The 25,913-nt window shown below is 44.9% G+C and overlaps 1 protein-coding gene across 2 annotated transcripts; it reads right to left on the reverse strand.

The window, feature by feature from the left end:
* Positions 1 to 277: 277 nt before the first annotated feature.
* Positions 278 to 24,281, reverse strand: HORMAD2 (HORMA domain containing 2). 2 transcript variants are annotated; one of them, XM_068412817.1, is made up of 13 exons: positions 24,204 to 24,281; positions 22,785 to 22,875; positions 21,786 to 21,930; positions 20,375 to 20,438; positions 19,303 to 19,339; positions 18,002 to 18,022; positions 17,256 to 17,282; positions 15,817 to 15,884; positions 12,788 to 12,939; positions 11,971 to 12,224; positions 11,000 to 11,108; positions 9,837 to 9,901; positions 278 to 620 (listed from the first exon to the last, which is right to left on the reverse strand). In XM_068412817.1, exons 2-13 carry the CDS (start codon positions 22,833 to 22,835, stop codon positions 504 to 506), a joined length of 1,110 nt encoding a protein of 369 aa, XP_068268918.1. In that variant the 5' UTR covers positions 22,836 to 22,875; positions 24,204 to 24,281; the 3' UTR covers positions 278 to 503. The 2 variants fall into 2 exon arrangements, with proteins under 2 accessions (XP_068268918.1, XP_068268919.1); XM_068412818.1 differs by lacking the exon at positions 9,837 to 9,901 and having other exon boundaries at positions 516 to 620.
* Positions 24,282 to 25,913: the final 1,632 nt, after the last annotated feature.

Below are 25,913 nucleotides of genomic sequence, written 5' to 3' on the forward strand. Positions count from 1 at the left end.
TGTATTCAATATAGATAAAAACCCTTATTTGAAAAAAAATCTATGCTCCGGAAACAGTAGATAGGATGAAGTTAAACACAATCTAGTGAATCATGAGACTTGTTGCTTGCTGGCATTGATACCTCTGAGGGTTCATCTTGAAACAGAGCCATTAAATATTGATGACATATTGGCAAAGGACAGCCCAGCCACAGCGGAGGAAATTCAGCCAGTGAGGGGGGTAGGGGGGTGTGAGAGAGAGAGATAGTGAGAAATAAGCACACAGACACCATTCACATGGAATCATAAATCCTCAACTTTAGAACATCAAACAAGTGCTGTTGGTTGGCACTGTCATGACAATTACGGTGCTTGCTGTCTCTTCGCAATCCAAAGCTTGCACTGGGCAGATAAACAGGCAGAAATACATGCGGTATATTGAAGAGTTAAACATTGGAAGAGAGTAAAGGTCTGTACTAGTCAGATGACAACGCAAACTCACACCTTCCAAAACGTATCATGTGTCAGAATGAACACCATCTCCTGCCTTCCAGCAGCAGCTTCTCTGGTTCGCTGACCTTCCTTTTCTTCTTGGGTCCTGTTACCTCTTCCTGGCTAAATGCAAGGTTCAGGCAGCTTATCTGTAAGAACCATCAGGAACAGTGATCATTCTCACGGTACAGGCTCCTGCTACATGAGTCCAGAAATGCAGCTTCCAAAACTACAATGTGTTTTCCTCAATCCTCTTGGTTTTATTCAGTGTGATCCAGTTCTCCAGAAAAGCAACTCGGCAAGGGATCAAAATTGGAATACTGGATGGAATCGGGATTGAAAGTTTTGTGAAAGCAACAGGTTCAGCTTCAGGGACAGATAATGGTTTTGGTGGCACAAGGAACAGTACCCATCTCCCCACTGCCGGCAGAAAATACCAGGAGCAAAGAGACCTTTGAGAAATAGAATAGCTATAGGGCATAGCCTTTTTCATCAACCTCAGGTAATCAACCTCAGTATGCAAAAGAAGGGAGGCACGTGTCAAATTTGTGGTCACTGGAAACAGCCTTTCAGAAGGAGACATATAGCATCTCTATTTGTACCCCAGGGAAATTCAACACCAGTTGGTCAAAAAATAACAAAGTAAAGCAAGCTTTTTTCTTCCTTCTAGAAAGGTACAAACCTCCCTCAAAAATATTCAGGGGCCTACAAACGAACAGGTTAAAAAACACCAATAAATGTATGTTAGAATATAAAAGGGCCAATGGTCCAGGCAATTCAGACAGACCACAGATACACGGACAGCCAGAACAACAGCTGAAGTGTTGGCTATGCCAAGTGACAAACTCACTTACTCTTGTTATCACATAACATATTTGCATTTCTACAATAATAATCTGGAGCTGCAGAGAGTAAAGTATGTTGTTGCCCACCCAGAAGGGACAAAGCACACAGTCTGGCAATGTAACCTCTCTTGCTCTCACTGGAACTGAGCTGAAGGGACACACCACAGTACACCGCTCCAACCTCGCCTCCAAAAGAGAGTTCTTTTGGATGAAAATAAGGTGAATGAAGACACAAAAGAGTGTTAACTGAGTTCCTGCTCCAAAATAGGAGTACTTTACTCCAGTTTCACCGTCACACGTGAGGAATCCCGTAACTGAAGCAGGATAAACACAAGGAGTTAATAAAGAGCTATTCCAGAATGCATCCTGGAGACAAGCACAAGGTCTCCAGATTACGAGATGTGGTCATTATAGAATTCCCCACTCACGTCATCAAGGCTTTCTTTCTATCTGACCTTGGTATGAGGCTTCGGTAATCTCCACATAGCAATGGGCTTTCTAATGTGTGAAATAACTCTGATTACGGATTAACAGCAAAATAGTTTGAAACAACCTCACTTCGCCTCTCTGTCGTGTTTCAAATTGTTTTTCCTTCCCTCCTCTTCATTATGAGCAACACAGTATTGCTTAATGCAGAAAGTACAATTTCCTTTCCATAAAAACAGAGAAACCAAGACTCTGCCAAAGTGGGACAGGCAGGTTCTCCTTCACCCTGCACACTCAGGCTGACAAAACTTCCAGCGCTGCCCAAGGCGTATTTGCTTGAGGAAAAAGTGATGAGTGGATATCTCTGTTACAGCTCCTGACCTGATATCCAGCTGCTCAAACTGGCATTTTAGGCAGTTATTTACTTTCCTCTCCCTGGCATCGTTTTAACCTGTCTGCTTCCTTTTTTGAAGTAAAGGGCCCAGAGGGGGGAAACACGGCATCCAAAACCTCTCCAGTGCTAACACAGCTGCAGGGTTTGTACCCTGTCCTGCTGGCCACACAACAAAGCGAAGCCATGATCCCCAGTCTCCCGGCCCCCAGTCACCTGAATAAGGCAGCTTTCCTCCTATTTTAGCCTAAACCACATAAAGAGAGCATCAGCCAGAGTCGGTGCTTTTACTTCCTCTATTGAGGAATGGATCTTCTGCAGCACAGGCAACTACTCAGTGAAGTTTTTACCCCTTTGCTATTCCTCCTAAATTTTCTGCATGGACAGGATACTTCTGAGGCGGAAGAAATAGCCACAACGAGCAGCTGGTCACGCAGTCCACTGCAACTCTCCGGCAGTTTTCCTCCCCTTTACCACAGGCAGCATGACCACCTAACAGGAACCTGAGAAGAGTAAAAACATCTACGCAAGCCATCAAGTGCTCTAGACAAGCACTATTCGCCTGTTGAATAAGATGTCAACTGTGCGAGGTATTTCACCACAGCCAACATGTCCTGTCCTGCCCCTGCTCAGCTACAAGTTCACGTAGGAACTCAGAGCCAGGAACAGACCCCAAGTCCAACTTCCAGGTCCCATCCTTAACCAAACATTCAAGCTTCTACCCCAGAAATGTTGCTCTAAATGGGATTAAGTCAGACCCTACGTATGTTTATTTGACTTTAACCAGAAAGCAAACCTCTTAAACGGTGTGGTGAAAAGCAGGAAGTCCCTCCCACTGACTAAACATACAATCAAAGCCTCCAGAAGTTGATTAATCCTAATTTTTCCCGTGTACTGGGATGCTTGACTTAGAATAACCTGTGGGAGAGCTTGCCCTGTATGAATGTTGTTTTTTTTTTTGTCTTACACAACCACAACAAGCCCTCGGCTCCACTGAGGAGCCAGGTGATATAAAAGCCCATGGGACAAGGCCCCTCGCACGCTTACACTGTGAAGGGACCATGCTGACAACAGGACAAGTGGGACAAGCCCAGGTCAAGTAGCAAAGACAGGAACAAATCCGTGACCTCCTGACTCTGAGTCCAAGGGTAGTTCTGGGTCTGGGTCATACCATGAACACACAGTGAGTTTGAATCTCCTGGTTTACAATACCGCACTACGTGTAAAAAAGTAATATTTTGCGGCAGAATTTTTCTGTAAAAACACAGCTAACTTGTGAATCATACAAGTGTTACTAATTTCTGGCAAAACACTAACAGGACAGCTGCGCATTGTCTGGAGAAGATATCAGGCTAAAAATAGATTAGACTTAGATTAAAGCCTTCCCAAGGCAGACTGGTGGACGAAACAGGATCGAGCAGACCACAGCTACGCTGCTATTCTTAGATAGACAAAATCAGGACCTAGGTTTGTGCTCTGCAGTTTTCAATCCCCAGTGTCCCCACGTATTCTGGCCAAAAATTCCCAGCATAAACCCAAGCAAATTTACAGCTCTTCTGACATGTGTTTTGCTTCCCAAGGCATCCTATGTAGAAAAGCTAAAATTGCACAAGAGCGTTCGACTGTGTCCCTCCTTGTCCCTGGCCTGCCCCATGCTGAGGTTTGGCACTTGGCAAATTTTATGCCCTCAGAAGAGTTCCCTTTGTCAGGGACACGGAGTGTTTAGTTTGGTACCTTGTAACTATCCTGACAAATTCAGAAGCACATTAATGTCAAAAGAAGCCCAGTTCCATCAAGCGAGTCAGAAGAATAAGGACTGAGATACAAGACTTAACTGCTGAAATAAGGCAAAATGATCCTCAGGTACCAGGGGACGTCTGTCATCATCAGGAAAGTAATCAGAAAGAGCCAGTGCGTGATGTATCCTGTGATTTCAGCTGCAGCTAACCTTGACTCAGTAGCACAGCAAATGCTTGCCACTTTGAAAAATCAAGCCGGTGACTCTTTAAATTGATCCCCTAAGACCTGAGGCATCCCTGGTGAACGGTCATTTCTCTCTGGTTGAAAGCAATAATTCCCACCTACTCACTGACCGTTGGCTGCTCCGTGCTCTCCAAGCACAGCCAAATCAAGGTTCACAAGGCACGTCGTGGTGTCCAGTGAGAGAACAAGAGGAAAAGGACACAAACTGAAATACAGGAAATTCCATTTAAACATCAGGACAAACTTTTTTTTACTGTGAGTGCGATCAAATACTGGCACAAGTTGTCCAGAGAGGTTGTGGAGTCTCCATCCTTTGAGATATTCAACACCTGACTGGACAAGGTTCTGAGAAACCTGCTCCATTTCACCCTGCTTTGAGCAGGTAGGTGGGACATGACGATCTCCAATTATCCCTTCTGACATCAATGATTCTGAGAAGGTGGCACAGTGGTTAAACGCTCGATGCAGGGCTCAGCACTGGTCTTGTATCAGTTTCTAGTAAAGCGATCACACTGACATCAGTGGAATTAATCCTGATTTTCATCTGTACAAGTGGAGGAGAATCACGCTGGTTAGCGCGAAAGCCAATTTACGCAGGTGGAAGAATGAAAGACACTCACTGTGGTGCTTCTGTGGAAACCTGCCACATTTTTGTCCCCAGGAAGCCATGCCAGCACATCACTGACTACCACTAGTCCTCTTCCTTTTCCATAGTTCACTGTTAAAATCTCTGACCTTCAACACAATCTCTTTTTCACAAACTGGAAGTCTCCCAGGCCTACTCTGTACCTCCTGTACCTTGTAGCGTTTAAAGGACTAACGAACATTAGTTAACATTAATTTTTCCAGAGTGTAAAAAAAAAATTCTTCAAAAATATCTGATGAAAAAGAATTTATTAATCCCTCTCCTTATAACCTCTTCCAGGGCCCTCAATCACACTGTGTGCTGCTGTGTTGGCCATTCTGACTGCAGGATCACAATCCAATACTCCTGAAACTGGAAGCCTTCCTCCCGTAAGATCACAGCGTTGTAACTGAGGAGGCGAAAAGCAATGGATGCTCCTTCTGCCTACTAGGCTGCAACCCAGCTTAGTCCCTTATGGGATACTAGATCTGTCCAACCTTAATTCATGCAGATTTCCCTGGAGGGTCTGGTTGCTAGCGTGTACGTTAGGAATATATGTAAAGGCAGCCAGCGCAGAAGCTCCACGTCTTCCCGTGGATGTCCCTGGGGTAGCTGTCAGGGAATCTGAGGGCACAAGGGTTAAACCTCCCCAGACCTGCAGGGTGATGGGCCTCACCTCCGAGTGAAGAGATCACTAGGAAACTGTTTCCTGCGCACTAGACAGGGATAACTCATGCAAGGGATGAATGGCCCCAAGATACAGCTAAGGATCTGACGTGAATTGAGAGAAGCCAGGAATTTCCTGACCTCTCTGTCTCACTCCTCCCAGAATGGCCTGAGCTCACAGGAAGGAGAGAGGCAAGCTCATCTCTGAATCTTTCTCTCTTCATTGTTTGGGTCTGTGTAGCCTCAGCTGGTTTGGAGGAGAAAATGTTCTGGGAACTTCTCATCAGATACAGCTCTCTTGATAGACAGTTAGAGATAAACCTTTCTTGTTTTTTTTCTTTTCTGCAAAAGTTCAAGATAATGACATTGCCACAGAAAAATGCTTTCCTATTGCTCTGCAAATGGCAGGCTTCACCCTTCAACTGCTTTCTGTCATGGCAGTTTTAAAAGTGCTTTGCCTGGGAAAAAACAGACAACAAAGGTCTTGATCTCCAAGCTGTTATTCTGCAATTGAATCCGCTCACGCTGACCTTCACTTTCAGACAGAAGCTGCGTACAACACGGAAGCTCAGCAAAGACACACGAGTCTCCACCAGGATGACCATGGCCCTGAGCACCAACAGGACACTGATTGCTGGCAAACATGGCAGATATTACTCACAATGTGTCATCCATGAAAGACTGTTCACACTGGCTTCCATCGCTGACAGTCCCTCAGAGAGAGGACGTGGCCAGGTAGCCAAGTCTTCTGCATGGGAGCAGCAGCTGGAGGCCAGACAAGCTATCCTCTGAGGTCTAAACCATCACTGATTTACAACATTTAGGTATGAATCTCTCCCTAGACATCTAACTTCCAGACAGCTCCAGTCAAGAGAGCTAATCTGCATGGCAGGAGTATGCCTACAGCACGCAGTGAATCGTGTGCAGAGACCCCTGAGCTATCATTGATCCAAACTGATTATGTCCACACAAGGCCAAGTGACAACACACTTCCTCATGTCCCACAGCACTCTGGAGCATAAGCACGGCCAGTCTAGCAGCACAAGCAGCGTCTGGCGCTAGCTAATGAAGCCAGAAACTTGGGAGGCAGAACTGACTTGTGCTGTGCTGATACGGCCACCCCATTTCCAGCTCTGGCGCAGGCTCGGTCAGGGGCGATTCAGGGCTCTCTGCATGGCTGCTTCACTGTGCAGTGAGACTGTGCTCTAAGGACCACCCCAGAACTTCAGCCCACAGCTTCCTGATGGGAGATAAAAGCCTGCAGAGGCGTCCACACGGTCAGATTTTACTCATCTTCTAGTTCTGTTTCATTCCAAACTCATTCCACTGCAACATGTTTGCTTACATGAGGACAAAGCTTACCAAAATCAATTTGCAGGACAAGAACATTAAAGGATTCACAGAAGGATAAAGGAGTATGCTGAAGAACTCAAGAAGTTATCTTAAGTTTAGTGCAGGACCCCATTCTCCTCAGCAGGTTTCTATAAGCTAAATGGGGTCCTGCACTGAACTTAAGAACAAGTGCAGCAATCCCCTATTTTACCCAACTCTTCACAACTCCTAGAACGCCAGTGGAAAGTAGCGAGACACAAAGACAGCACACTGGGCCAAATCCTTGGCTGATGCAATCAGAAAAACCCTCCTGAAGTCAGCAGAGGTAGGCTAATTGACATGCTGGTGTCAAACTCTGGATGATTAAGTACAGAGATGCTTTGCTGGGAAAGGGCAATCTCTCATTTGATCCTAAGTATCATCAATCATGAGATTGCAGATAAGAAGCCAGTTGAGTACATGTAAATTTTTCCCCAATCTGCAAAGCCCTCTGTCAGAGGCTCTCCATGGCCATAACTGAAGGCCAGTTACAGCTCTAACTGGACAGGAATAGCTGCTTCTCTCTTGGCAGATCTGCATCCTTCGCCTCTCCCATGTCGACTAGATAAAAATAAGCCTTTAATCCTTCCATTCCTGGTTTTCCTGAAGAGCTCTAGGTCAGGAAGATGATGACCAACAAACTCAGTTCCAACAGCACAGTTTTTATTTTTCATAACCAAGGAATGAGAAAGAATAAAGCAGTTCACTGCAGATGAAGAGCAGCCATGGGCTCACCCACATTTCCAAAAGCAGCTTGTGCCTGTGGGTACCTTTTTTGAACTCAGCACTTCTTGAACATCAAATCCTTGTACAAATACCAAATTCTAGGACACTCCAAATTGTTTTAGTTAGGTCTGAAAATCTTGGCCTGGATGTTTAACTGTACAGAGAGCACTTTAAAACTCAAGTCCTTGAGGTGCTGCTCCGTGGGCAGCTGACCAACTACCACTGTGCCGCCACCAGAAGGGCAGGCCTCTCTCCTGCACCCTCTTTGCCCGTTCCTCACCATCCAGCCTTGCCCGCTCCCTTACTGCAGTGCTGGTACAAGAGCGATCATTCTGCGAGCTAGTTCAAGGGGATCTTCTTCTGGTGGAAACCTAACCCTCAAAGTCATGCACTAGCACTGCAAGTCCAAGGGCTCATGTCTGCCCCAAAAACAGCAGACCTCCATAGCCCAGGCTAGGTTGTTCCCCAAGGGCCCTCACACACCAAGCTAATTAAATGCTGAAATCCAGGAGACAACAAGTCACTTTAAGGACCTCACAGCTCTTTAAAGCAGAAAGCTTCTCTGAAAACACCTGACAGCTGGAAAACACTATTACTTGACTGTACTGTAGTCTGGATAGCAACAAGGTGTTCGCATTCACACCCCACAGGACTACTTCCACCCTTCTTACCTATACTTGACCCTGTTAGATAACACCTAACTCAGACTTCCCATCCACCCAAGCTCGTCCTCATTTTTTTCAGACAAACTTCACTCAGCAGTTTGGCTTCCTGATTCAAGTGGAATACACAATGGTCATTTGTTTTAACCACTTCCCTCAGAAAAGAAGGGAAAGTCCCTCTCATATGGAGAAGAGTGTCAAATTTTTATTAGCACTGGCTTTACAATTATGATCTGCACTTTTAAACTAGTGACTTGGCTTTGTTTTTCCCTGAACTGACTGAAATATTAGCCAACTTCTAAGTGAGGATGGTTTAAAAAATAGCATCAAAAAAGACATTAAAAAAACCCTCTGCCATGCAGAAACTACCAGGCAGAGGGCTTGGGATTTTTTTTCTTCTTAAGTTTTTGGACGCAAACAATGGATAAAGTGACTCTTCCATTTTTCAGCAACTAATGCTGTTTCCACCACCTTCAGACACTCTCACTATTGCTACCGTATTCTAATGAAATTCACATGCTGCAAGAGAGAGGTGTCTGGTGCTCTGCTTACAGTCGTGACAGACCCGCAAGAATTTCAGAGCATGAATCAGTGGCACAATCATGAGCTACAAACAAAAAAGGCTCCTGTTTTCACACAGACGACAGAATAAACAATGATCAGAAGGAAACTGGAGGATGTGACACAAAAAGAAAATGTGGTTAAAGTTTGAAAAATACCAGCCTAGGCACAGAAGTTCATTTCTAAGATCCAGAGTCAAGGCAAATACTTCACAGATGCCTTTTGAATGACACGTTAAGTTGTAGTCTCCAGTTGCTGTCTGGGTTAGACACCCCGGGATTCTTTTCAACAGAGGCGGGGAAAATTTTAGTAGCAATTTCCTCCTCTCATTAACTTAGCCTGTAAAGATTCCGTTTCTGAACAGTCAAGCTCACACGATTTTCAACTAATTTGAATGGGAGGAGGATCAAGTGGCAAGTCTGGTGGTATTCAGAGATTTGCCCTGTCACTGAAAAAAACCTCTGCACAAGCCCATGAACTCGAGCTCTGATTCTGACTCAGGGCTCGACCTGGGCAGCCTTCAGGATGGAATTAATTTCACATAACTTTACTTATCTAAAATTACATGTCTGGTCTACCCTAGTTCTTTGGGTTGCCCCAACAACCACTGAAAAAGAGATCAGCACCTCCAGGGGATAATTCTTCCTATCCTAGAGAGGTAGCCAAAAAGGGACAGGATCCAGTAAGTACCTGTGACTCCCATGAAAAGATAGTCTGGAAGCAAGAAAGGAGAGGTGAAGACCATGTTAGGCAACAAAGACGTCCTTCAAACCTAACACAGAACCTTAATCAAAAAAACACACACAGGTGAACCAGCCAGGCTGGGATATTGATTCATTTACTCTGCGTGTGTAACTCACCAGTGCCAAATCCAGAGAACAGTACAAAATTCTTGTACTGGATGTATTAAATAAGCTGACCATGGAAAGTTTCCTTCTTCATGCTTACATCCCTATGCCCTAATACTTTGTAGCCTCCATGTATTTCGATACCATACAAAAAATCCACTGATGTTAGTTAAAGCCTGTGCCATCCTAGATGACATAATATCCCTTGGCAATGAATTCCACCTTGCCTGGGGTGTCTTAGAGACACTAAAACTTGCTCACCTGCTGAGATGCCCTTGAGCAAGGCATCCTGTCTGTCTCCTTTATTCCTGTCTTCTTCTTTCCACCTACAATCCAAACATCGTACCAAAATTAGCTTCGACGTTCAAATCCTACATTTAATTGAAAAAAAAAAAAAACAAACAGAAGCCCGACTAAACCACTGTAGCAAAATCCCATGCCTGACCTGAAACTGTGTAACCTTTGGCAGTGCCAACACTGGCAGTTTATTCCTGGAAGCAGAGATTTCAGAATAAAGTGTCATCTGAATGTGCAACACACCAACTTGCAGCAGCTCCTATAATTATACTTAAACTCCATTTTAACCTGGTTTCCTCAGAAAACAAAGCTTATGCCTGCATGTGCTCTATCCAAGTGCGTGTGTGTATGAGGAAGGAGGGGAGCTGTCCCCTGACTAGTAACTATTGACCTTATTAGACAGTTTCAATAAAATTTGATGGGAGGGGGAGTCCCAAAGCGCCTCAGTTTCATGAAAACAGGCAACTGGTTAGAGGAGGAAGATCCTGTTAACACCCCCACAGTGGAAAAGCTGGCAGTATGAGTTCACCCCTTCTTAGTCATGGGAGAATCTGCAGGAGAAAGACCTGAAAAGGTGACTTCATAGGCAGAGAAGCTGCTTTATTCCACTGCTTGGGGATCTCAGGAATGCTATTTACCATTTTGTCACTAGATGGTATTGTTCCACAGGCTATATCCGAGAGCCTCAAAGGTCAAATACAACATGGTATATCAGAAGCTAGGTAGACTGAAGTGCAAAAAAAGGCTTTTTTTGCATGTATTTTCACGTATGTTTTCACATATGGAAGTCATTAGCAAAATCAAACTGTAACAGCTAAAGGAAAAGAGCTTTGGTGAAAATGCAGATAATGTAACTCGGTGTCGCTGAGCTGTGCATTCCCTCCGTATCTGAGGAAAACTGCTGAGATAAAGAGGTGGAAAGATATTGATTAAAAATTGAAAGTTTCTGTTAACAAACCAAGCATATACAACAAGCCCTTTATTATAGTTCAATCTGATCTGACACAAAATTCAAACAGCCTGACACACTGTATTCATCCATTTCACAGCAAGTGAGAAAACCTAAATATTATGCTAGGATACAGTCATGGGCACAAGCTCCTTCAGTTTTGAAACTGGGTGTTTACCTGTCTCTTGAAGGCAAAAAGAAGATGCTTCTGTTTTCCAGCCTAGATGGGCATCACTTTGGTGCTCTCCACGCTCACTTGAATCTGCTCTGACAGGGAGAGGGTGATTCTGTAAAGCAAACGACGCTTTGCCTTAATAGCATAACCTAAAAAATACACCCAGGCAGTAAATCCATAAACCCAGCACTAATAGGGATGAGACTTTCACAGCTTCTCACTGTCCAGACCTTCCTTCTCCCAAGCCTACAGCTCTTTCAAGAGAGAAATTTTCTAAGAAAAGAAGGAATTTCAACCTAAATGGCTTCCTGTCTTCAGGAGTTAGTTACATTGGGGTTTATTCCCTTGCACTGACCACCTAAAATTAAATCACCAAGTCTGAGCTACCAGTCCAGGCTGTCCCTTCTGTCCTTTTGGAGAGGCAGCACCAGAGGACCGTTCATTCCAGCCTACCTTGGTGTCTAGGGAAATTATCTGAAGTACCTGCTAAAGATGCTTCCTCCTCCACTAAGCACAGAGGGGGGCCTAGAGAAATCAGACACAACATACAACTTTCAGATAGCTAGAGGTAAGCGGAAAGAATCCCACCTAACTACACAGTGGAACACGGCTTATTCCTGAGAAACACCAAGTGGAAATGCAAAACTTTGCAATTTTCTCCATTTTGTGCATGTCTGTGTATAAGTATGTGCGTGTGTGTGTGTGCACGCATGTGTGTCGGGTCTCTCTGTACAATCACTGCCCTCTCCTGGGAGAACATACTAGACTCAGTAAGTCAGGGGAGATGCTGGAATGAAATTCACTTTATGCCTACGGATTTCCAGCTTCAGCGTTCAATCTGCTGTAGCGCTGCTGCCCTGCACAAGCCGAAGCCCTTCCCAAACCAGGATTCTGAGAAAATGTTTCTTTTAATGAGAGTTTTGCTAGATAAACTCCATTCGTCCAGCGAGAACCAAACAGAGCTGTTTCTGTACCTTTGTGCTCCCCTCCTCTTCCTCTTCATCACAGTCTAACCCTTGATAGGAGATCTCAGTAGGGCCATTCTTCTGGATCAGGTTGCTTTCAACTGTCCCCATTCTTTTCTTTTCGGTTGTCACTCTCACTTTCATGAGGTGGAACCCAGTGGAGACAGACCCTACTCTCAGGTTGACAGGATCACCATCAAACAACAGGTCACCAGGGCTGACATCTTCCTTAAAGCCTGGGGGCTGGTAATCTTCAGGAGTTACTACACAGAGAGAAACAACCCATCGATGTCAGAGGAATTAAGTTCCATCTCTTCTTAATCTGATTTATAAAGAACAAGGGTATAGCAGACTCGAGTAACAACATCAACTACTAAAAATATTCTGGGGGGGGGGCCAGGAAGAAGGGAAAGAATGCAAAGGAAAAAACTGAGCTGAGCAAATGTTATCAGGGAGCTCGAAGAAATAATGACTTTAGGATGCTGAGATACCATTAATGTGCTCAACTTTCTGGAGCAGAACCTGACGAACGCAGGAGGCCTGTTCCTTAAAAAAACAAAAACAAAACTGCGAAGGAGAAGGATGTCTCCTTTTCACATTGCATGGCCGTACTTCTTACACAGATGTTCAACCTTTTCTTAAAAAGCATCTGCCATCCCTGTGAGACAGAAGGTTTTACTGTGTTTTACACCATTTCTCACTATTAGCAGTGAGCAGCTTCTACCATCTCACCTCTCTAATTACTTACTTTACAGGAGCTCACGATTATCACAGAAACTGATGGAAAGGGAAGTTGTCCCCACAGCACACACTGTTCTCCACCTACCATCACTGTAGTAGAGGAGTTTCATGGTCAGCATAATGTCGTTGGGCAGCGGCCCGAGGTTTTGCATTAGCAGGTACAGTTTCCTGATCAGGAGCCTGCTGGCCCGTTTAACATCCTCGCTGCACACCCCATTCACAAAGTTCATTTGGTTGCTACAATCAGAAGAAGAATAACAGATTTGTTTTCCTCAGTCATGAATATTCACGACCTAATTATAAACCCAGTGCGCCCACTGACTCGTCTGAAACCACCAGCGACAAAGCTACAATGCCTTTATGTAATTTCCAGATAAAGGGGGAAGTGAAACACACTCCAGGGATGGGGTGGCATCAGCAAAACAACAGCTCTAAACTAAGAGGCACGGCATTTACATTTGAACAGACTTTGTAGCTGGGGCAATGGACCCCATTATACAAATGTCATGACTCACTTGTTTGAACATGATTAAATTGGATCAAAGGACCATAAAACAAGTGCCTTTCACCTAAGCAATTTCAGGAATGAGAGGAATGAGGTGAGAATCCCATATAAAGCCGATTCATCACAGGGGCTATTTTCAAGTCCATTTTGCAGTTTGAAGAGAAGTGAATTGCGTGTTCTCACTTCAATTCCATGTAAGAAAAACTAGCTCAGAAGCACATTTTTCAAAAGTGACTAAGGGGCATTCCTCTCACCTCCTTCACCCATCCAAATGTCAGCTGGCTAGTCTAAGCAAGCAGTCTAGACTGAGATAAAGGTCTAACAGAAGTGGGATGAATCGCTCTCTGGAGGAGTTTGCTTCTCTTGACTGCAGAGGTAGATGAGACGAGCAGCTTAGATCAGCCAGCTAACTTTAGACGGCTGAAGACAGACTAGATGAATCACTACGTGACTAAGGAACCCAAACTTCCTTAACTTTCAATGAGAAAGGGCCATAAAAAAAAATGTAGCTCCTCCATTACATCTTTGGAAGACCATTGGCAGGTGGCTGACACTATATACAGGCTGGATGGTCCCTAACACAATCATCCCAAATTGCTTCAAAAGCAGCTAAGTAACCCAAGAGAGCAGAAAGGATTCCAGGGCTGAACATGACCGACTAAACCACTGGAAGGAACAGCTTAGTTAAGACCAATTTCCCCTTCCAGTTGAAGCTGCTTGGCTCGTCGTGAAAACGGAGTGGTTCTTGAGCAGCTTGGATTCGCAGGGTATGGTTTGGTAGGCTCCAAACTGCCGACAGCGAAACTCTGTGCTGAGGACACTGTGCTATCAGGTTAAATCCTGTATGTTCAGAAACGTATATTAAGTGAGAGGACAAATGCTGGCAATGCCTAAGGTGGACTAAAGAGAAGGCAGGCCTTCCCTTGCAGTCACCTTTACAAGTCTTGGGATTAGCAGAACAGAAACGGTAAGGGGAAAGAGTATAAGCAAAAAAAGAGATGAGGCTTCCATGGGAATTAACAGCTCAAGTGCTGGTTCAATATGGGAATAACATTGTGGATTTGATGCAGGAATGTGTCAAAAGGTAGAAGCTGAGGAACTGAAGCTCTCCCGAAGGACTGGGATCAATAGTGAGGAACTCCTCCAAAATTCATCTAAAATAAGGCAGAGACCATCTAGGAGAAGTTTCCCTTTACCACTCAGATACGATGATGCAGACCCACAAAACATCCCTCACGGAACAATTAACTCGGAGTTTGCACATGACAATAAACCTTGCAGGTGTATAAAAGCAGCTTTATCAGCTGAAGGAGCTGAGAGCAAAGATGACACAATACTGATCAATGCCAGAACGTCAGTTTACTAATGACTGCAGGTCCACGCACGATCCTGCGACAGCAGTGTCAGCCACTGAGGAAACAGCAGAGCCCAGGAATCCGATGCCACGGGCTCTGAAGCCTCAGAGCAGTGATGAGATTTCAAGGGAGCAGATATAAACAAACCAGTAAGATTACTTGGCCTCTCCCTGGCCAGTCCGACAGACACCAAGGGATGCTGAGTTCCATTTGGGGACTGTTGCTCTTTCCAGGAACTAATGACTGATCTGAGTAATGCTGATTAAAAAAACTAAGTACTTAAGAGATATCACCTTTCGGATCCCAAAGCTCTCCTCTTTCCCTCAGTGTAGTAAAGACAATTGCCAGCACCTTCAAAGCAGAAACAGAGGGTACAACAGGACACTCCAGACTCAGACATAGTTCAGATTTTCCCAACAGAAAATCACTTTGCCACGTACTACAAATTACGTGGATGTGTTTAGAGAGAGCGTGGCTAATGGAGCATTGCAGGGGAGTCTCCTGAGGAGCATACAAGACAGCAGAGCTCTCTTGCTGCACAGGCAGGTTCCAAGGCCCAAAGATCCATCTTTCATCAACGGCAACTGCAGAAGCAAACTAAAAACGGGTTAATTATTTTTCTTTGCTTTGGTTCTAGCCTTTGATATTATGTATTCTAAACTACACAGGATCATGGCCTACTAAACACAGCTTTAAAATATCTAACAGACAGAGAGAGCCAAAGAGATGCAAAAAGCTGCTGCTTCCTGCCACATATTTTGCAGCATCAACTCAGGCATCCTAAGTGAAAGTTCTCTCAGGTCACCCACGCAAGATTGCTCAAGCAGAATACACATATGCAAATACCCAAGGGAAAAAAATCCTGGGTGCAGGATAATGGTGAAAGGGATCAAACCTGAAAAAGCTTCATTTGAAAGCACAAGGCTGTCTTGTGAAAGTGGAACACTGATTATTAGTTGAGACAGTAGCCAGTTCAACATCGGTGCCAGTTTTTGCATGATTGGGCACCATTTCTATAAATGGTCCTTAATTCAGTTCTGGTGCACTTGAGGTGCCTCACTGTGCTACGTAACAGCATTTCTACTCCTCAGCTCAGCAGTTCACATCCTGTAGGGTGAATATCCTCATCTCTGATTATACTTACAGCTGCTTAGCGACCCAGACATGCCCTAATCATAAAGCGCAGTTTCTTCTTAATGCTTCAAGAACACAGTTTTCACAGCGGAATTCTGAGAAACGAAACCAAAGCATTACCTGCTGATGTCCATCTGGGGCACCTCCTTTTTGTACTTGAATTTGAATTGATACAGTTCGGTCACTGCCTAGAGATTTAATAAGAGAGGGGAAAAGAAGACACAGGTGTCTCTCAGTAGCAAGTGTTAAGATGTGTACTGAACTTAGCAGTGTCCTTTCAAAACTGTATGCCAGAGCACAGCACTAATTCAATGACACAATGACGGCTTTAACTCTATTATTGCTCGCACAGGCTTTGGCCAATTTTCTTAACAGCCACAGCTTACCTAGCACTGCAAGGATCACAAAAAAGTGACAAACTTCCTGCTTCCTCCTTCCACTTCCTCTGTGGGCCTGACACCCCAGCCTAAATCTCTAATGAGGGAGCACGGCCAGCCAACCACCACAACATACGTACGTATGTCCTCCCTTAGTAAAAGGAAAAACGTGAGGCTTCACGGCTGATGCAGTGTCACAAGGAAGCCTGGCCCAGAGCTCTGCATGGAGACTATGCATAGACTCTTCCCACTAGGAAATACAAACAATACCGCAAGGGCAAAATATTTCTGAATTCACTGGTCTCAGAGTTTTCTGAGGGAGATTAAAAAAACAGATGGTTTTCCATTCAAAAGGAAAGGATTTGCTATGATTTTAGAGAATAAAATAACTAGGAAGAACAGACTACTTCACCACAAGAAAAAGCATCTATTGTAGTCCAATTCCATGCCTATAATCCATTGTTTCCACAAGCAACGAGGTCGATTAGTAGGAACTGAGCTGAGCCGTTAACTCTGAGCCTTCCTTACAAATCCCAGCCTTGGTACGGACTAAGCTCGTGCTCCCTAGATGCTGAGGTGCGATGCAGCAGAACTGTTACCAGGTAAGTAAAGACTCTGACGCCGTTCTCTGCACCTGCTCTGCGCAGAGAGCATGGATGCTGCACCTCGCTTATATCACACCACCCAGTCCGTCTCCGTGGGCTAGATGTAGACAGAACAGAAACACAACAGAGAGCACTGGAAGGATAAGTACAGGCACTACACAACACACACATCCCAGGTCTGAAGTGATTCACAACTTCTGTCCTAAACCTCTCTGCCTGAAAATACAGCTCTCTGTTCAATACTACTGTTTAAAAGATGGTTTGTCAAAGAATTATTTCAAATTTCCCAGGTCTTCTCTTCAGGAAAGAAAAACAAAATTGCCAACATGCCCATTAGTTGCCTGTTAACATCCCTGCCTGAGGCCCTAGATGGGCCCACAGCCTAGCGCCTGGTAGGAGCGTTTGATCACCATCCAGCTCACTGAGCTGTCGTTCTTGAGCGAAGGCAGAAGAAGAGAAACAGGGTCACCAAGCAGCTACGTCAGGGTAGAATTTAAGCCTACAAGGCCACTCTGAATACAAATCTACTCACCCATGCCTTCAGTTGCCTCAAAGATTAATTAAGGCTCTTTCTTACCTCCGGTTCCTTGGGATTGGTGTAAATCTGTTATAAGAAAGCACAGTGAGGGCATTCTCCTCTTGGACAACTTGAACCAGTGAAAAGTGACCAAACAATGCTATTTTCGTTTAACAGCAGAGATGGTACTATCTTTAGCATGTGATCAGAGAAAGGAATGGCTGAGAAACAGCCTTCCTCTATCAGCTGTCAATACTTACCACTTCAAAGACAGGTAGGAGACACTCAGCTGTGTAATTGTGGAGGATTGGGGTTAATTCCCATTCCAACCCTTGCAGGCCACTATTGATGCCTGAGATTTAACTACTCGGGTTATGCACAGAACAGATGCATGGCATAGCTCTTGGTGCTTTACAAAGGACCAGGGCCAAAGGACTTGCTATGTAACCCCTAGTGTGTGGTTTCTTCAGTATCAGATTAATAAGGAGGACTCTTCTGCAGAGGGAAATGGAGAAGACACAGCATCTTCCAAGGGTGGGGGCAAGAGTTTGAAGGAAGCAATGGGATGAAGCACATGAAAGCGCTTCTAGGAGTTGAAGGATGCAGGTAAGGCCTCAGAGTCAGAAGTCCCACGCAGCCTAGGAAGTTCAGATTTACCATATTTAAGAGCAGTCATCGCTCTATTAAAAGCCACATACATTTTGACTTCCCCTTAAAAAAGGCACAAATGGGCTGCCACAACCTTGACTCTGTATCTCTTTCAAGCAGAGTGAGGGAAGAAAAACACCTTGTACTCATTTACTTACTGCGAGGACAGCAATGTGTAACTAAGGAAGGAAAAACAAAACACAAAATCAAACTCTAACCTTAGTGGGCAAGGAAAAGAAAGACCTATCAAAATCTAACTGCCCACATACAGTGAAGGAATAGATATATTCGACAAACTGTGAGTTAAAAACCTTCATGCCGATTCTTCACAGCACAGCATCAGCAACACCTAGTGGTCAGCTTGCTTGGCTTTACTTGCAGCTTCCCAAGGAAACAACTGCACGCTCAGACTTCTGCCTTGGGACTCTTCCTAAACAAATCTCCAAAGGTTATGCCGATTTAAAACTCTCTTACAAGAGCACCCATCCCTGCTGAAGACTAATATTTGCTCTCTGCTGTGAAACCCCCCAAAGGTATTTCATTTATCCTATAGCAAGAAAATATATGTGTGACTACTCTTGAAAACAATCCTAGAACATGCATTAAATATCTCCTTTTTTTCCTTAATCCTTGTCAAATAACTATTAATTTCTGCCTCTCATAAACAGCAGAGGACTAAATACCTCCTAGAACTGTCAGCAATCAATAAATTGAGTTCACAACATTTTGAATTATCGTATGCACAGTTGTACTAATGTCTAAGAGCCCATCTGATCATCAGTGCTGAAACGCACACCACTTCACCTCATCTAGATGAGAGATGGTTTGATGAACAGTGTTGACAGAGATGACAACAGTTGGTGCTTTTTCCTGTGCAGAGCAGTTTTTATGTGAGAATCAGCAAGGAATATGATCACTTACTAGCTGATTTAGTCCTGGAAGCAGTTATATACCTTATTTGTGAATTACTTTCCAAAAAAAAGTTATAACTTCTGAACCCAAGAGAAAGGCCAGGAGGGTTAGAGAAGATGAGAAGAAGGGAAAAGACTAGGGGAAAGGAGATGAAGGAGAGCAGAAGCACAGAAGAACCTCTCTCAAGAAAACAGACATGGAGATCAAGATCTCAGTTCTGACTGGCAGTGTCTATCCAGACGTTAAAGAATGCAAATGTAGAACACAGAACGAATGGAAATCAATTTCAGGCTGCAAATTAGTTCACACACCACGTACAGGCAAGCCTAGAGAGCCACAGCGGTCAATATTTGGGCTCAAGAAATAAAATCCCAAATCTCACATGTATATACTCAGGGCAGGCTCTTCCCCCATCCCACAGCTGTGAATGTGTGTTGTGTGCACGCAGGATCACTACAAAAATACAAAGTGGGAATGGAAAGATAGTTTTGTCCATACTTTATGAAGAAATAAGAAACTCCATTAAAAAAACGTGAAAAAAACTTACATACTGCCTCTCCAAAGCATCAAAACAACCTTGAATCCTGCCAGGAAAAAACATGTTAATACTAAGCAGCAACATTTATCTCCTGATCTGTAAACACACACTCATTAGACACAGCTTAAAGTGCATTTTTTCTGGAATGAAGACAACACAGCTAGCAACATTTTGGGCTTGTAAAGTGCTTTTCAGGTCAACCATTATAAAGGCACTGTCCTCTCTTCTGCATTTGTGTGTTGTTTATACTTCTAGGGCCATACACTGTCAGCCTGGAGCCTGCTTACACCCTGACAAAGACAAGGATTCACGGCCTAAGGCTGGCTCTGAGTGGCTCTCTGCCCCGTGCTCTATTCGAGCTCTCCAGCTCCACCTCTGATGGCTCATTGCCCATCAGCCTTTTACAGATCTTGGCTGAAACTTCAATCTGGACACAGCCTGACATGTCTGGTCTTGTAAATTTTTGTTATCTGATGCACAGTTTACAGCTATGGACTTTCTCAAAGTAGTAAATATTATTTGAGGTAGCAATGGTCAGATATTTACTCTTTGAGTCAAAGGATGTGCAGGTATGTATCCTGTTAGCACATCAAAGTCAGGCTCTCTGCTTGCTGGGAACATGCCAACTCTGAAACATCCTAAATATCACACAAGAAAGCTGTAAGGTACTTAGACACACAAATACCCAGGGAGAAAAAATATTGTAGATCCTAAAACACAAGCTACAAGAATCTGTATAAAAGTGAAACTGGAAAAGACTAAACACCACCAGAATCAATCTCATGATTTTCTTTACCCTCTCTCCGTACCTACGCTGCCTGCGTGTGCTCTGGGGCCTGACCATGACCTCACTTCAGTCAACACTTCAACAGACCTTGAACTCACATGATCTGGGTCAGCTAATTCTGTCTTGCTTACGCACAGGGCCAAGCACACAGGCTGCAGCAGTGGGAGCTGTGCTGGCATCGTCGATAGCGCTACTGGGCACAATATTTTCAAATTCAGGAAGAAGAAGAATGTGAGGGGTAGATGTCTTGCTATTCAGCACAATCTTGTCTTAGTTTCGCTGTTACTCACTTACCACTTGACTATCTGCAATGATCCCAGACAGCTTTTATCTTCGCGGAGAATTTTTAGACAGAGGTCTGCAAAACCAGATTTAGCACATAGTTACAATCCTTATCACAGCTGTTGGGCAAACACTGAAACTAAGCCAGCCACCCTCCCTTTTTTGGCTAAAATGCTTTATCTGGAGGTCCTTCTTGAGCGGAAATATTGGTTTTCCACTGAGTCCCAGGTGGGCTGACACGAGCTTATTGCTGCATTTTCAAATGTCAAGACTTCCCTCAGATGCTCTGGGCGCTCCCAGAAGAAGTGCTAGAGGTATGGCTTAATTTCAAAACACCAGCAGCTTCCATCCTTGCCTCCCTCCTCTGCTCCACTCCCATCTATTCCGCCATTCCCTAAAACCATCTTCATTTCTGCATCCAGCCTTCACCAACATCCGTACGAGGTAAATGACTGTGTTCAGAATAAACAACTACTCTTAAGCTTTTCCACACTGCTCCTTCCACCTGTTTTCAGGCATTCAGAATGGCAACAGGAAACACGTCCTGCAAATGAAGAGGTGAATTAATAACACCTGAGGATCCAACCAAGAGCCCTCAAAGGCAGGAGCAGGCCAGATGTTAACATTCCTGATCAAAAAGGCCCCACATTTGATTACAAAGACTAGTGGCTTTTCAGGGTTAGGTGATCAAAAGACAATTTGGGATTTCCTGTGCCCTCAACCAAGTCCACAAAGTGCACCTGACCATGTTTCAGGACAACTAACTCCAGAAGTAAAAACATGGAACCAGACTGGAATGCATGGAGACACTTCCCACCCTACCAACACGTCTTGAATGAACACGAAGATATTGACGAATCAAAGCATCACTAATTCTTGTGATCCTATGACAAGACTCTGGTTCTTAAAGTTCTTTTTTTTTCCTTAAAGTTCTGATTCTCAAAGCACATATGGTTATGTGAGAGAGTTTTCACAGAAAATGAAACAACCAACAACAAAACAAACAAATCTAATTTCAATCTTGCAAGGAAAGCTGAAAATGTGAGCCTCAAGGGCTCAAAAATCCAAAGGAAAATAAAACACATCAATCAGAGTTAATTTTTTTTAAACTCACTGATTTTTAAGTTAATCTCTTGACTCTGAGACCTGATTCACAGGGCTGGCAACGCCAAGGAATGATTATAAACCAAAAGCAACACTAACAGAGAAGCCATGAGTTGCCAATAGCTCTAGATTGTCATCTTATGCTTTCTCTCTGATGCTGAAGCCCTGTCTGCATCCAGACTTGAGAAGCCCTGTTGGCTAACTTCCTAATAAACTGAACTCACACTTATATGAGCAGCTGGAAGCTAACATGGAAAGCAGATTAGAGCTGAAATATAGCAAGCAGGAATAAGAATTGAGCACCAATTGATAGCATTACCATCCAAATAGCGAGTCCCGTAAGAGCTCTCCGGGAACAGCCCTCTCATGTATGTTATACAGGACACAGAGATGGCCAGAAGTCTTTTCACCAGCACCACAGACTGCTGCTCAGTAGTGATTTTGCTGGGGAACAACACCGATTCCTGAAAAAAAAAAGGCCAAAGTCAAAAATAGCCCTGTTTTAGTGTAACCCAGGGATTGTATTTAGAAATTACTCTCAGCAGGTGGAAAGAGAGGGTAACAGCTAATTTTGACATTTCTCTGGCGTTTATACCACACAGACAGGAGCCATGTCTGACATGGGTGGGATTAAATGTTTTAAGGACAATTATCAACTGATCTGGCATGATTTACTCAGCAGCAGACTGCATGGATCATTCCTTCCCCTTTTATCGCAGCTGAACGTTCCCACCCCCTCCCCTGCACCAATGCCTGCACTTACCAGACAACCACCCCTAAAAAAAAGAAGTGTGTAGTTTTCTGCCAGCTTAGCTCTACAGAGTTAATTGTGGAGTCAAAACAAGTGCCAGTGCTGGTGTGGCATTCACTGCTGTACCAAATTTCAGTGCCTGCCACAGCTTTTTTTGAGAACTGGCAGCAGACTGAGCCTGTCAGTGCTGTACGCAGTTTTCAGAGTGATTTTAATGCAGGGTTGTAAACAGTACATGTCTACAACTGGAGCTAATGCAAATGCTAAACACTGTGTGATCTTAACATGGAACAATCTCAGCGGAAAGTGTACTAAATTTAGTTCCTCTCTTAGTTCATTTCTTTTCTTCCTGCTAATAAAGCTCTGTGCACACCTAGTGAGCCTACATTTATTTAGTCAAATACATGTCAAAGCCCCATGCTGTATCTTCCTGGACTAAATTGGAAATAATCCAACCCAGAACAGCGCAGCCAACAGAAGGTGCTCCGACCTCACCAGGCACAAACGTGCCAGGTCCAAAACTGAGAGCTAAGGTTGTCAGTACCACCACATTTCAAGGTTTTTTACCTTAGAGGACTTTTTCTTTTGCCTAGGCTGTAAAAGCTGCTGAGTAGCCATCCTGCATTTCAAAGACCTGCCTTCCACTTGTAATTAAAACCTGAAGAAAAAAGTAGATAAGAGACACCTGGAAAATACACAGTCATTGCTATTTCTCATCTTCCTTAAATGAAGAATGAGATTCTTCAGCTTATTTGGGTCTGAAAGCTAATTGCCAGTCAGGATAGCTAAAGCAAAGCAAACCAAACCAAGGATATTCCATGGCACTGTCTGAGAGCCTGCGGAGCAAGAAAACTCCCTATTCACTGCGAAACGATCAATAGTATTTGAAATTCAGGGCCACAACTGTACCTGGTTTCAGCCACTTCAAAATGCATTTCTCATATTCCAAACCACAAATGTTAATTCCTACAACCATTAAAAAGTGTGAAGGGGGAATGTGAAAGAACTGGAAGTCTGCCAATAGCAGCCAATATTTTAGCAAGGGTAAGCAGGAAAGCGCACTAACATCAATCTTGGCCAGAATGAAGGAATGATTCTTCTGGGACACCTTGAAAGAAAAAAAAAAAAGAAGAAAAAAAAGAGAAGTCCGCATTGTTCCATGAAAGCAGGCCCTGTTAGAACAGCCTGGATTAAAGAGGAAAATAATGTTTTTACAACAATGGAAAGCTGATTGATAAAGGCAATAATGTGGGCATTACATGTTTTTGCACTTCGGTGAGGGGCTTGATTTAGCACCATCTGACATGTTGATTAAAAACTTCCATTAGGTGGAATTAACAAAGCACGTGTTAACTGGTTTGACAAACGGCTCGCTGGGAGATCTCAACATGTAGTTGCTAATGGGGAGACGTTAATGAAAGGGAACACCACAAACAGGTCCCCAGAGGAGTGTTGCCCTGTCCACAGCTAGTCGATATTTCTATTAACAATGAAAATAATAGCATAAACACAGTGGATTGATTTAAATCGTGACCTAATGCAGTGAGCAGCAGACTTTTATCAAAGCAGTTGATCTAATCTCGTTCTGCATTTGTACCTTTTCAGCTTTTTTTCCATGAAAGCCTCATTTCCATTCCTTGGCAGTCATTAAGACATGTTGATTGGAACATGTTGACAGCTTTTAAGCTAAATTTAGCACTTCATTTAGTAATGAGGACAGATTACAGCTATAAAAGTATATTTAAACAAATATACACCTGCAAGTTTTTTTATATGTTAAATATTTTAGGAAAGTATTTTTTTTTTAATTCATGATTGGCGAAGCGCTGTGAACAGGACTGGAATGCAATTAAAGCAGACAAAGGCATGATTCCAACATGAGGTTATTAGCTAAATAAAGCTGATTTAAGCAAGCCAAAGAGATATGAAACTGTTTTCTCAACATGCTACATCTATAATTGATTTATTTTGCAAAGGAAACATCACCTAGACTGAGCTTATCTCCTCCGACCGGGCTGTTTGGGTACAGGGTATCCTTCAAGGCTGCAGCATCAGCCTCTCACCTTTGCCCAACTTGCGCTTGCTCCTGGACTGTGAGAGAGGAAAGGAGTGGCTCTGGCTTTCCACAGACCCCTGCTCTGAAGCCACTTTATCACCAAGTATTAATATTAACTGGAAATTAGTATTAACGGGGAGAAATCAAACCTCTTGCAGGCCCAGCACCCCAGGAACCCTCTCCCTCCCCGGGGACTTCGCCCCCTCAGCCCCACGCCCGCACACCGACTGCCCCTTATGCCTGATTTTGGGCGACGTGAGGCTACAGCAGGCCCTAAAAAAGCTGCCATGGCTCCAAATGCAGTTTTTAAAGGTGGGGTTTTTTTTTTCTCCCCTTCTGGTTTTTTTTTTTTTGGAGTTGAAGCTCAGGCCTGGCCAGGCTCTACCTGGGGCCAGGTCCTGCCGCCCCTGAGGCACAGAAGGTCCCTCAGGCACGGGAACCCCTGAGGCATGGAGGGGTCCCTCAGGTGCAGGGGGGTCCCCTGAGGCATGGAGGGGTCCCTCAGGTGCAGGGGGGTCCCCTCAGGCATGGAGGGGTCCCTCAGGTGCAGGGGGGTCCCTCAGGTGCAGGGGGGTCCCCTCAAGCATGGAGGGGTTCCCTCAGGGGGGTCCCCTGAGGCATGGAGGGGTCCCTCAGGTGCAGGGGGGTCCCCTGAGGCATGGAGGGGTCCCTCAGGCGTGGGGGGGTCCCCTGAAGCATGGAGGGGTCCCTCAGGTGCAGGGGGGTCCCCTCAGGCATGGAGGGGTTCCCTCAGGGGGGTCCCCTGAGGCATGGAGGGGTCCCTCAGGTGCAGGGGGGTCCCCTCAGGCATGGAGGGGTCCCTCAGGCGCAGGGGGGTCCCCTGAGGCGCGGCCTCCGCCTCCTCCCGCTGCCCAGCCCGGGCGGTACCTGCGCCGCCAGCCCCGTCCCCGCGGGCCCCCGCTGCCGCCACAGCCCGGCTCGGTGCCCCGCGGTGAGGCGGCCTGCCCGCCCTCCGTCCCTCCCTCCCCGCCGCCGGCTGAGGAGGCGCCGTCCGTGGCGGCCGCTTTTCCCGCCTAAAACCCTGCGGCGGCGGCGGCACCTTCCCGGTGCGCTGGGACGGGGCTGCGGGTGCTCGGCGGGGCCGGGCAGCTGCGAGGGCACCGGTGCCCGGCCTCGGGGGAGGTGTCCGTGCCCTGCCCCAGGCCCTGCCGAGCGGGTTAACGCGGCACCTCACGAATCCAGCGAGAACAAGGGGCCCCCGGGGAGGAAACAGCGGCAGGGCCGTGGCGGGGGCAGCGGTGTGGGGTCACACCGGTTTGAAACCACTTTAAAGTCAAATACAGTTTTTATTAGCAGCGTATGACCCCCAAATTAGGTGCAGGTTGTAAAGTACTCAAAGCCAGAAGACACACTCTTAGAATATTCTGGTACTTCCCTAGGGAAAGGCAGACTTTTAATAACATCCCAACTCAAATTAAAGGCATCAGGGACTGCATGAGAAGATTACTTTGGAGCTAGCGTCACGTCCAAGGCAAGGAGGATGGATTCTCTATTTCACCAGTATCTTATTTACAAAATAACCTGCCTAAACCATTCCTTCCCATTTCCAGGCATTTTGTTATCCTTCAGATGTGGAAATGTATTTTTTCCTTCTTATCTCTACCCTGTTATCATCCCAA

Source organism: Nyctibius grandis, chromosome 14 (assembly GCF_013368605.1).
Source record: "Nyctibius grandis isolate bNycGra1 chromosome 14, bNycGra1.pri, whole genome shotgun sequence".
NCBI lineage: Eukaryota > Metazoa > Chordata > Aves > Nyctibiiformes > Nyctibiidae > Nyctibius > Nyctibius grandis.

Coding starts and splice junctions, on each gene's coding strand:
- HORMAD2 (XM_068412817.1), bottom strand. CDS start 22,835: ATGGCTACTCAGCAGCTTTTACAGCCTAGGCAAAAGAAAAAGTCCTCT. Junction 19,340..20,374: donor TCATTGCAGATAGTCAAGTG/GTAAGTGAGTAA, acceptor TTTTCCTGGCAG/GATTCAAGGTTGTTTTGATG. Junction 621..9,836: donor GCTCAAGGGCATCTCAGCAG/GTGAGCAAGTTT, acceptor TGGTTCTTACAG/ATAAGCTGCCTGAACCTTGC.